General features: G+C 44.7%; 1 protein-coding gene across 2 annotated transcripts in view; it reads right to left on the bottom strand.

Annotated features, from left to right (window-relative positions):
• The window catches only part of LOC125436802 (stimulated by retinoic acid gene 6 protein-like), a 53,815-nt gene extending 43,724 nt beyond the window's left edge, over window positions 1–10,091 (bottom strand). For both annotated transcript variants that reach the window (XM_048504114.1, XM_048504115.1), the window contains exon 1: window positions 9,667–10,091. In XM_048504114.1, coding sequence (XP_048360071.1) covers window positions 9,667–10,061 — 395 coding nt within the window. In that variant the 5' untranslated portion in view covers window positions 10,062–10,091. The remainder of the gene's footprint in view (window positions 1–9,666) is intronic.
• Window positions 10,092–12,703: the final 2,612 nt, after the last annotated feature.

Below are 12,703 nucleotides of genomic sequence, written 5' to 3'. Positions count from 1 at the left end.
GCTTGGGTTCCCAGCTGGCAGCCTGCAGTCTCTTCTGAAGAGGGGGGAGTTCAGGGTGGGGTTGAGGGTGCTCATTGTTTTTTGCGTGCCTCGGATGGGACAGCAGGACTTCCTGGTCACGTGGGGCCCCGATTTTGCACCCCCACGTGACCAGAAGAGTGGCGCCCGGGGCCCTAGGCAGATACGCCACTGTATGGTGGTCTTTAGAGCACAAGTCAAGTTTTAAAAAGTTAGAACTACCAAAAGAACTGAAAGGAAGCAAGACACAGTGGACTATCTTGAAAGCAGCCAAGAGAAAACACAATCTGCAGCTTCAAACCAGCTCAAGATAAGCATGTACTCTGACTTAGATAGACCCAAGGGAGGAGCTAGGGTCTTGTTTCTCTCCAGTAATAAACCTATTATAAGAACTGTTGAAACAGGCTTGTGTCTCCCCCACTCTGTCCTAGCCAAGAACAGGGCACCTCAAACAGATTCATTTGGGGGGAAGAACAAGGCTATTGACTCAATCTGGCCGAATTTACAAGGGCAAAGCCTTTCAATTATTGCTTTCTTGTTTCTTCCTGCTGGTATGACTTTCTTTACATTCAGATACCTACTGCCTCGTAAACACCCAAGCCTTTTCCACACAGCAAATGTACAGCGGGCTGCAGTTGAGATAAAGTAACCCACTTTCCTGTTTTCATGTTCACATGCATCGGTGCAGGCAGGACTGGACCCCACACGGAAACACTGCGGGTTGCTGTCATGCCTTTACATGGAGATACATCTAGTTTTTTTATTTACCTCTCACCGATGTGTAGCTATGCAGGCATGCACAAATGAACCCCAACAGCCATGATGATGTCTCACGATACCATGACACAACCATTTGCACTTGCATGGCTACGCAGATGTAAGCTGGGATTTTTTTTTTTAAAAAAAAGGAAAGCGGAGCCCCGTTCAAGCACAAGTGGCTGCAACCCGGGATTTTTCAAAAGACTCGCAAATAGCGTGATTCTCAAAAAACACGGTTTGGGGGACAGACTCACTTGAGGGGCGGGATCCATGTGAAGTCCCGTCCCCCCACAGGTTTTTACCATCCTTAAACCGTGTTTACTGGCCTGTTCAGAACGGGCCTCAGACTTCCTGCATGAATAACAAACAACCACAAGCCAGGGTGTTTTTGTTCCCATTAAAAGCTGCCAAATCAGAATCAACTCTGAGCTCCCTGGAATTCAGGGCTGCAGAAGGTATTAAAAACTAATTCAAAACGAATTCTATTGGTCCTGGTTTGTTCTTTGAACTCATAAAGTCTCTATGGAAACAATCTTAGAAGTGCTGGATAATATTTACGCAGAATTTGCGTACCTTCCAGGTTCTAGAAATCTGACCGTGTTGGTGCTTTCTCAAAATATTTCCACAAAGAGTACAAATGTTTCGCCAATATTCCTCTGCAAATCTACTGAAGTTAACAGGGAGTGACAATCGGGTGAGGATTGCATTGTTAAGATGCAACTCTAGACTGCCAAGTGCAGAGGCAAAGATGAAGAAAGCACAAAGCTGGCTGGCCAGATGGTGCACAGGAACAAATCAAGCCACGAAAATGGCCCAGAAGAAAGCCAAGATGAGTGGCTGCTGTGGTTCATGAGTCAACACTGCAAGGGCCAAACTCAGTTCACACTCAAGCTAACCAGCAACACCAAGCATGAAAATCAACTAACCCATTGCTTCCTCCTGTTTCCATCCCCCCAACCAGTGGTGGCATAGGAGAAGGCAACTGAGGAGCTAACATCAGTTAAGGCTCCTACTGAGGGATCCCAACCAGTAGCTCCCACAACAATGCCTTGGAGATCAGCTACAGTCTGGCTCCTTGTTCCTGCTCACCGGTGGTTCTCCAGAGCAATAACTTACCAGGACCAGAAGGAAAATGGCATTAAACATGGGTGGGAAGGTTTGGAAATACTCACAATACTAGAACCGGGGGGCATTCATTGAAAATGCTGGGGGGGAGAATTAGGACTAAAAAAGGAAACACTTCTTCACGCAACGTGTGATTGGTGTTTGGAATATGCTGCCACAGGAGGTGGTGATGGCCACTAACCTGGATAGCTTTAAAAGGGGCTTGGACAGATTTATAGAGGAGAAGTTGATCTATGGCTACCAGTCTTGATCCTTCTTGATCTGAGGTTGCAAATGCCTTAACAGACCAGGTGCTCGGGAACAGAAGCAGCAGAAGGCCATTGTTTTCACCTCCTGTATGTGAGCTCCCAAAGGCACCTGGTGGGCCACTGCGAATAGCAAAGTGCTGGACTAGATGGACTCTGGTCTGGTCCAGCAGGCTCTTTCTTATGTTCTTATGAAATCTGCACCATCCTGTCCATGTAGAGCATAGGTGGCAGGGGATGATGGGAACTGTAGTCCATAACATCTGGAGGGACGTGAGTTTGACACCTGTGATGTAGAGGATCAACTCACTTGCGATTGTTCAAGAAAGATCAAAGCAAAATAGGTTTGGGAAACACCAGGGCAAACCAGGAGAAACTGTGGAAGCGGAACAGTTGGGAGGAGAATGTTGCGTGGATGTTCTTGTTTCAGTCTGAAAGGCAGGGTGGAGCAAATATTCCAGACAAAAGCAACAAAGAACACGGACAGGTGTGTTAGAAGAAACCTGAGACTATGGTAAAGGACATGGAATCAATGTAAGTAATCGAAACAAACAGAAATAGAAAATATTTAAATAGCACCAACTGGCCAAATACAAATTAGATACTGACTTGTCTCTACTGATACCTGCTCATGGAGGGGACTCATGAAGATAAACTTTCTAGTTTCCCTTCCCTGCTTACAAGGATGATTGAGGGACTGGAGCACCTTCCCTATGAGGAGAGGCTGCAGCGTTTGGGACTCTTTAGTTTGGAGAGGAGGCGGCTGAGGGGGGATATGATTGAAGTCTACAAAATTATGCATGGGGTAGAAAATGTTGACAGAGAGACATTTTTCTCTCTTTCTCACAATACTAGAACCAGGGGACATTCATTGAAAATGCTGGGGGGAAGAATTAGGACTAATAAAAGGAAACACTTCTTCACGCAACGTGTGATTGGTGTTTGGAATATGCTGCCACAGGAGGTGGTGATGGCCACTAACCTGGATAGCTTTAAAAGGGGCTTGGACAGATTTATGGAGGAGAAGTTGATTTATGGTTACCAATCTTGATCCTCTTTGATCTGAGATTGCAAATGCCTTAACAGACCAGGTGATCGGGAGCAACAGCTGCAGAAGGCCATTGCGTTCACATCCTACATGTGAGCTCCCAAAGGCACCTGGTGGGCCACTGCGAGTAGCAGAGAGCTGGACTAGATGGACTTTGGTCTGATCCAGCTGGCTTGTTCTTATGTTCTTATGCTTAAGTCCATTCAAAGCTCTCAATTTTTGTTCACTAAAGTGCGGTTCTGTAATGAGAGGTATCAGCAGAAATTGCTGCCCCATCTTCTGAACACAATAGTATACTTAACTATTCAGAACTGTGTTACTAGGTAAAGGCTATTAATCGATAATCAAAACATATTTGGGGAAGAATACACCAACCAATCAGAAAGGCTATGTGGGTTTTAAGTTTGTTCACTACTGCAAGATGATAATAGCAGGATTCAATAAATAAATGGTTTGATAAAATCTGTTGTACTGCTTTTACTGATAAGACTAACAGATTATCAGAGAATCCAAATGGGCAATTAAAAAGATAAATACACACTGGATACTGCTTATTACATTCTGCCACATTAAATAAAGTGACAAGATCTACCTATCTGCTCCTGATGATTCACAGTAGATTATTTTGTCCTGTGTGTATGTTCCTTGTTTATATAGGTAGGTATATATTTTTTTCTTTTTCTATGTGGATATGTAATAATAAGCAACACTGTTTTTTAAAAGTAAAGACTGGCCAAGCTGGCAGGGGCTGATGGGAATTGTAGTCCATGAACATCTGGAGAGCCACAGGTTGCAGACCCCTGATCTAGATAAATGTACACGGAAAGTTGTTGCTCTTTACAAAATCTATACTATACAATTTAGGAAAAAGGCAATCCATCTGATTTCTTTTGCCTCCATTCAAAACTACAATGTTGCCAAAAATGAAAAGGGAAAGCACAAAACTTGTTCTAGGAGTACTTATTGCACTGCATACACATGTCTGTAAACAGGAAGAATTGGCATGCTGCTCACTTAGCATGAATGCCTTTAAAAATTGACTTTCAAAACATGTTTGCTTCTTTTAATATTGTACTTTATTTTGTAACAAGACGCTGATCTTTGTATTCTAGGATAAAGGCCAACTGGGGGAAAAAAGCTGCTTAGTGAATTGTTCACATTTATAGACATGTTACCTAATATGGTTAAAAGGGATAACAATGCCTTACAGGGTTTTTTTTATAGTTAATTTCCATTGTTCCACAGTCATTGTTAACCAATTTTTTACTGTAAATATCAACCCTGCTGATTGTTACAGTATGAGGGGGAGAGGGTGGTTCTAACGAAGTCAGCACAGTTTACTGGTTGAAAGAAGAAGAGGAGGAGTTTGGATTTACACTCTGCTTTTCTCAACCCTAAGGAGTCTCAAAGCACCTTTCCTCCTCTTTCTCACAGCAGAAACCTTATGAAGGTAGGCCTGAGAGAGTTCTGAGAGAACTTGCCCAAGGTCACCCAGCAGGCTTCATGTGGAGGAGTGGAGAAACAAACCTGCTTCATCAGATTACTGGAGAGTCTACTACTCATATGGAGGAGTTGGAAATCAAAAAGAAATTCTCCTGGTTAGAGTCCACTGCTCTTAACCACTACACCACAGGTCTGGACAAGGATCCAGAAGACCCAGGTTCTACACATAAGTTTGTTGGGTGACCATGGGCCAGTCACACGTTCTTAGCCTAACCTACCTCACAGGGTTATTGTGAGGATACAATCGAGAAGAGGAGAATGTTGCAAGATCCTTTGGGTGCCCAGGAGAAAGGAAGTGAGGCATAAATGAAGTAAATATACTAATAAACAGTCAAAACTACACAAACAACATTTGATCTGTCAAATGGTCAAACCTTTTTTGATCAGTCCAATGATACAATTGAGAGCCAGTGTGGTGTAGTGGTTAAGAGCAGGTGAATTCTAATCTGGAGAACTGGGCTTGATTCCCCACTCCTCCACCTGAGTGGCAGAGGCTTATCTGGTGAACTAGGTGTGTTTCCACACTCCTACATTCCTGTTGGGTGACCTTGGGCTAGTCACAGTTCTTCAGAACTCTCTCAGCCCCACTTACCTCACAAGGAACCTGTTGTGGGGAAAGGAAGGGATTGGGTCTTGTAAACCAATTTGAATCTTATAGGAGAGAAAGGTAGGATATAAATCCAAACTCTTCTTCTTCTATGCCCAGGTAGAAATTTGGAATGAATTTAACACAATGCCTTGGGGAAGATGCATTTGCTCAGGTTTTCTGAGTATCCACCTTTACTTAATTGAATGTGTTAATTCAGTCAACAGGTTTCATTACTATATAAAAAAACTTATTTCAGAAACATCAGCACCATAATTTCATAGGAGCACACGTAGAATCAAATTGTAAGGATTTGTCTGGCAATTATAACCAGGCAGTTTGTCATTTTCAGATATTCTAAAAAGGCAGAATGAACCATCATAGCACAGAGAGAAGCACAATAGCATGTTCTATCCCCAAATCTATGTTAGTGTCTTAGAAGGTGCACAGAAACCTTACACATGTGACTGCACATATCCAGTAGAGATTGGCTTTTCACCTGAGATATATTTGTTACAAACAGGAAAGTCAGAAATATGATAAAATATTATTATATATGGTTACTACTGCTAGGTTGCTATATGCCCAAACACGGAAAGATCAGAGAATACCCTCACCAAAAGACTGGTTAGTTAAACTACTTGACTTTGCTGAATTGGATATTCTTTGCTGAAAAACCAGAATTGGAATTTATATGCAGAGATCTGGGAGCCATTAACACCCTCCCTAAAAATAAAATATTCTAGTATACCAACTTCGAGTTTTGATTTGTAGGCAATATGCAAAAAAGCCAGTTAGAAACTGTATTTTGTATAGCTTGAATATGTAAGTTTAAAAAATACCTCACCAAAAGTATATTTTCATGTTTCTTTTTCTCTGTATTTAATGAGATATTTTTGAATTTTTTTATTTCTGAAGAGAGTTAGGGATTAATTTCACTTTCTGACATGGTAATAATTTTCCAGCAGGTTTCCACTATTTTCTAAATTAGCGGGGGGGGGGGGGTTGGACAATGGTTGGGAGATCATATTTTACTGAAGAACAAAATTTTATAATTGTGTGTATCTGTGTATGTGTGTACCTGAGGGTTTTTAAAAAAATTGTATTCAATAAAGGTGGTTAAGATACACACACTGAAATAAAGCTATATATGCATGTGTATGTAGACTAGGGAGATAAAATACATACACGTCAAGAATGGAACTTACTCCTGAGACCCCATATGACCCTTCACATATGTTCGTTCTATACACTAGGAACAGCTAAAAAGAGCTCTCTCTGGGCTTCTACGTACATTATTTTGAACATGTGGAAGAGAAGAAGAACCAGGTTAAATTTTTATCCCACCTTTCTTCTAATGCGCTTGGAGTCTCCTTCTCTCCCCTAATTTATTCTCATAGCGACCCTGTGAGGTAGCTCAGTCTGAAAGATAGCCACTGGTTCAACATCACCTTCCGTGTTTCCCTGAATATAAGACAGTGTCTTATATTAATTTTTGCTCCCAAAGATGCGCTATGTCTTATTTTCAGGAGATGTCTTATTTTTTTTGTGTTCTGTTCGTCGGGCATGCTTCCAAACAAAAACTTTGCTATGTCTTACTTTCGGGGGATGCCTTATATTTCGCACTTCAGCAAAACCTCTACTATGTCTTATTTTTCAGGGATGTCTTATATTAGGGGAAACAGGGTAGTAAGCATCATGGCAGAAGGGGGGGGGTCTGAACCCTGACCTCACTGGTCCTAGTCTGACACTGAAACCACTACCCCATACAGGGATCTCCCATGGCACCACCCCTCCTAAACTCAACTTGTACAGGGGAAATGTTGCAAAATCCATGCACAGATAAACATACAAGAATAAACCAGAAATCTTCCTTTTTGCATATCTTCCCAAACTCTCCTTGCACAATTAGACTGTCAGGTTACCAAAATCCCAATTTAGAGGTCTGTCCACTAAACTGTTTGGCTAAGCCAGTGACACTTGCCAAATGGCCCAGAAGCCACATGGGGTTCCTTGACGTTCCACTCGTGGGTCTTCTGAGCACCATTCCCAATGCAGCACCTACCCCATGTTTCAGAAGTGGGGTTTGTGGTTGGCAGGTGGATTCCACTTTGAAACAGCCACTGCCAGAGGAATAAGTAAGTTGTGAGCCTCCCTGAAGTGTAGGCCTCATATCAAGGATGGGAGTAAACGTGGCTCTTTTGGTTGTGCTAGAATATTTGGCATTCCTAGTGAACCTTTCAGAAGTCCCTGCAGGAATAAGATAGCTGCATTTACTTGGTTGTTTCTGTTAATGCAGGGCAGATGAGCTGCTAATGGGTTCATTGGGGTCACCTTTCTTTTTTGCATATAATGGTGAAGTTTTGTATGCTTCTTACTCTTCCCTTTTCTTTTACCCTTTACCTTATTACCCTGGCCACTCTTTTCTCCTTATGCTTTGTTGTTGATGCTGTTTTGCTGTTTGTTACTATGTAAGCATGTGCATTTTTGCACATTATTTGTTTTAGTCTTCCTCTTTTTGTTGTATATATTTTGTAGCCTAATTTTTTTTATAACTAGAATCCTAATAAAGTATCATTCCTTTTTAAACTCTGGCCCCTTCCACACATGCAAAATAATGCATTTTCAAGCCACTTTCACAACTGTTTGCAAGTGGATTTTGCTATTCCGCACAGCTTCAAAGACCACTGAAAGCAGTTTGAAAGTGCATTATTCTGCATGTGCGGAATGAGCCTCTGTTGGGCTTTTACTCTGATAAGAACTGGGTAATTTCAGTTCTATCAAATTGATGGTAATTACAAATGGGGTACCTGTGAACTACAGAGTGAGCACACTGTGCTAACCTGTTAAGGGAGAGGGCATCAGTTTTGGAGGGGGAATTGTACATTTTCGTTTTAAAGTAAATTGGGGGGAATGAAACGAAAAAACTGGGCAGATTTGGCTGGGTTCTTAAGACCAATCCTAAGGAGTTATGGTCAAAGGAAATCCCATGTTGTTCAATGGACTTTACTACCAAGAAAGTATTTTAAAGTATGCAGTCTTCGTGAAATAACAGAGGAAGACAATCCAAATTTTGTTTAATTGCTCATTATACACATAAACAGTGTTCACTAACTCGGAATGTAAGAATGGAAGTAGTGCATTTTAGGCATAACAAGTTTCTCACTTTGAACAGGAAATAATTAGCATTGTGCAAAATAATTAGCATTGAGGCACATTTTACAAACATTTTTACAAATACTACAATGCAGGTGAAAGGAGTAAACTAAGGGTTCTTCGATTGGCGGGTTGAAGTGGCTGAAGAATGTTAATTTTGGGGTTTAGCACAGAATGCCAATTCGCCTTCTTAAAACGCTTGGGGAATCCCCAGTTTTTTGTTGTTGTTTTTTTAAGGACAGTTCTCTTGACACAAACTGTTAGATATTACATCGGTTTAGGGGCTGTTGTGGGTTTTCCAGGCTGTGTGGCCATGGTCAGGTAGTTTTTGTTCCCAATGTTTCATCCACATCTCTGGCTGGCATCTTCAAGATTTGTTTCTTTGTGGCACTATTGGTTATAGATCTGTTTAGTTAGATTTTTTTTTCCTTGCGTCGTTGGAAAACACCAGGAAGTAGGGACAGTTACAAAAATAATTCCCGCCAGAGTTTGCAGTGCGGAACAAATAACGTCTCCTTGGTGTTGTTGTAACAGATATAGGCTGGAGGCGGGCACAAGAACTAAAACCACAGGGCTTGGGTGGGGTACCTCCCAGACTATTTGAAACTGAACAAAGAATAGCACAAGTGAATTAGACGATAATTCTGTTTTAATGTGATAAGCTACAACTAAAATATTGGCGGGGGGGGAGTGCACATTAGACGTGCAGGCTCTATGCAGAGGCTCACACTAAAGTAGGGAGGTCAGGAACTGAGACCATATGCACAATTGGGGGGGGGGGTCCCAATTTCGGCGCGCAATGTGTTAAAGCGGCGCGAGTACGGATCGTGCAATCCTGCACGGCGCTCCTCCTCTCCGAGTTGCACCGCCAGTCCCTGTCCACAGTTTTGGACGGCCGGTTTTGAACCAGAGACGGGTTGCAAAGAAAAGGCGAAGCCTCCCTCCCCTCGCCTCTCTCCCGAAGATCCCTTTGGCAGCCTCCACCCTTATTCGGAGCACAACTGCAAAAACAGAATCTGGAGAGCCTCCTCACGGGATCTGGCGCATCGCAGAGGACTCGTCCGTCTGCCAACTGTGCAGCGCCGGGAAGTCGCACTCGATGCGCAGAGACCAACTTTGCCGGAGAAGAAGAGAACCCGGGGGTTTCGCCCCCTTCCGCACGCCCCCTGAACCCAGCAAGGCAGCTCCAATCTCAGTCCCCAGCTCGGCTTCGCTTCCCAACTCACCCGTTCTCGTAGTCGGCGTCCTCCATCGTGGCTGGTTGGGGGTGACTGCGGGCGCGGAGGGGCTCTCCCGAGGTCTCCGCCTGGCCGGGCGCGGCTTCTTGCTTTACTTGGACGCCGCTGGCAGCATCTCCGCCGCGGCCCCTCCCTCGCCTGGCTGGGGCGCCCCCGGAGCGGCGGCGGCAGCTGCGAGTTGGCAGGAACCAACAGGGCGGGCACCGGCCTCCTCCGCCCTCTCCTGGTTTCCAAGGCGAGGTCAAACCCTGACCAAGCCCCCGGGGTGGGCGAAGAGGAATGGAGGGAAGGGGCTCCGTAAAGGGGGGCGGAGGAAGGTGGGTGTGAGGAATGGCGCCTGATGACTGGAAGAACCCAGACCATGGCCATATAGCTCCCATCATGTATGCCAATAAAGGCTTTGCATTGCATTGCAACTCCCATCAGTGATTGTATCTAAATGGTTGGGGTGCATCCATGTCAACGGAACTGCTTTCAGATATACAGACTTGCCTGTTAAATGTAACTCTTGGGCCAATGGAACATTCTCGCTGTCATCTTCCTTTTTTCCTTTCACAGGCTGACCCCTGACACTCCATGATGGGAAGCAGGATGTTTCTGTGGTTCCAGGGAGGAGAACGCCGGGTGGCTTTGCTCTTTCTGACACTGACCTTTGGGCATCTGCGCTCCGCTGTAACTCTTTCTTACATTAGAGCAGTGTTTCCCAACTCTTCATATCTCACGGTACCCCTGCCGCCACCCTCCACCTTCCCCTCCCATTGCCTCTGCTTGCCACACCCCCCACCTTCCCCTCCCAGGGTGAAGGGAAGCACTGGGGGGGGGTGGCTGCTGACCTTGTGGCAGGCCCTGCCCCATGGGCCAGCTCCATGTCCTTGCTGGCGCCGGTGGGAGACACCACAAAAATGCGGGGGGCGGGCGGTGGTGTTGCCGCGGTACCCCGGGACATGCTCACGGCACCCCAGGGTACCACGGAACCCTGGTTGAGAATGGCTGCATTAGAGTGTTGCTGGTTTTCCGAGCTGTATGGCCATGTTCCAGTAGCATTTTCTCCTGACGTTTCGCCTGCATCTGTGGCTGGCAGCTTAAGAGGATCATCCAAGTCTTGTCAGCGCTTCAGGGGCTATTCAGTTCAGACTTGGCCTCCTTTGTCCATTGTGGGTGCCAGTGACGTAGGTATAGATTTTTTATGGGGTGGGTTTGGTGACTGAGGACTTTCTGGCTGTTCCATTCCATGCGTTGTTTCAAGCAAGCCGAACATGTGATGGGGGGGATTTGAAACCGAGAAACCCCTCCCCTTACCTGTGTCCCTGGTGGGTGCTCACTCACCTGTGTACCACTGATGGTGGCACACAAGGAGGCATCGATTTCACCGACCGGGACTGAGCTGAGCAACTCCAGAGCCCTTCAGGGGAGGGGCGGTATATAAAATCAATTATAAATAAATAAATAAACTCCCATGGTGCTGGCTTTAGAGCAACCACTCCGCTCAGCTTGTCCCAGAGACATTTTAATTTCCCTCCACAGCATATGCCTGTACACTACTTACCTTTGAACAATGGCTTCTGGAAAACTTGAACTAGGCCTGTTTCCCAGATGGTGTGAAATAAAGATGTGTGTACTCCCATAAGTGATGGCCAGACAGCACTACGGCAAACCCAAGTGTCACACTAGTGTTTTCCTGCAGCAAGGGAATTGCTACCAGATTGATATTTCATTTACCAACTGACCAGGGAGTTCTGACCACGTTACAGCCGAATCTTGCTCATTAGTGGCAATTGGGGAGCCAGTGGTGGTTTGGATGTATCTGAATGAATTTGGATATATCTAATTACAACTGCCAGCTCCCAAGCTTTCCATATGTCGCTACCACCTCCAGTTTTAAAAGACACATTGTTCAAAGAGAGAAAAAATCAATTTGAGATGCCTTAGCAAACCAGGGGCTCGGGAGCAACAGCAGAAGGCCATTGCTTTCACAATCTGCATGTGAACTCCCAAAGGCATCTGGTGAGCCACTGCGAGTAGCAGAGTGCTGGACTAGATGGACTCTGGTCTGATCCAGCAGGCTCTTTCTTATGTTCTTATGAGATTTTTGAATTGAGACCACTAAAATGAATCCGTGTGCCTTCGTTGTCTACTCACATACTTGGCTAATCCTGCAAGTGGTTCTTGTAATCCAGGCCAACATTGCATTGTGTGTTTAGAGCATCAAACTGGAATCTGGGAGGCTGAGAATCACACTCCCGCTGTACCATAGAAGCTTGCCAAGAGACCTCAGGGCAGTCAATCTCCCTGAGCCTAAACTACCTCACACGGTTGTTGTGAGGATACAATGGAGGAAAGGAGGAGGATGTAAACTGCTGGGTCCCCAATGCTGAGAAAGGGATAAAGGAAGTAAATAAATAACAATCTTGCTTCTTGTGACATTATGTTTTGCCTAAAGATAAAAACCAGGAAGCCAATCTTCCTTGGAGAGCATTGGAGGAAGTGTAGGTGCATGACAGGTGTAGTTCTATAGCAAGCAGGACTTCTCTCCCTGCCGTAACAGGCTAGAACAAAGCGCTGACGGTTACGTGCAAACCTCAAGGAAACGTCATTCCATTCAAAGAGGCAGATAGAGTTACAAAAGCCAAGAATAAACACAACCACGGAAAGACATGCTGTGTCACATTAGATACAGACAACATACCAACTACTTATGCTTTCAGGGGGGTATTCCTGGTAATTGTAGCTTATTTGTGCAGTAAAACAATGTTGCAGCAACAACCTGACATTTGTTCGGCACGACATTTCAAGGAGCAGTGGAGACATGGATTGAAAACATGCCTGGAGATATGTGGAGGGCTGACAACACAAAAGACTGCAAACAATAAAAGAACCTCCAAAACTGCAGCTGCAAACCTGTTTACTTTCCCCGGAACTGAACCGGCCCATCCTATATTTGCATCACCCTAACCCATGCATATTTTGGTTCTGGGTGCAGCATTAGAGCGTATGGAAACTTGGAAACTAACAAATGCCTTAACAC

This window comes from Sphaerodactylus townsendi, linkage group LG07 (assembly GCF_021028975.2).
Source record: "Sphaerodactylus townsendi isolate TG3544 linkage group LG07, MPM_Stown_v2.3, whole genome shotgun sequence".
In the NCBI taxonomy this organism is placed as follows: domain Eukaryota; kingdom Metazoa; phylum Chordata; class Lepidosauria; order Squamata; family Sphaerodactylidae; genus Sphaerodactylus; species Sphaerodactylus townsendi.
This window is presented reverse-complemented; position numbering and strand designations above follow the sequence as displayed.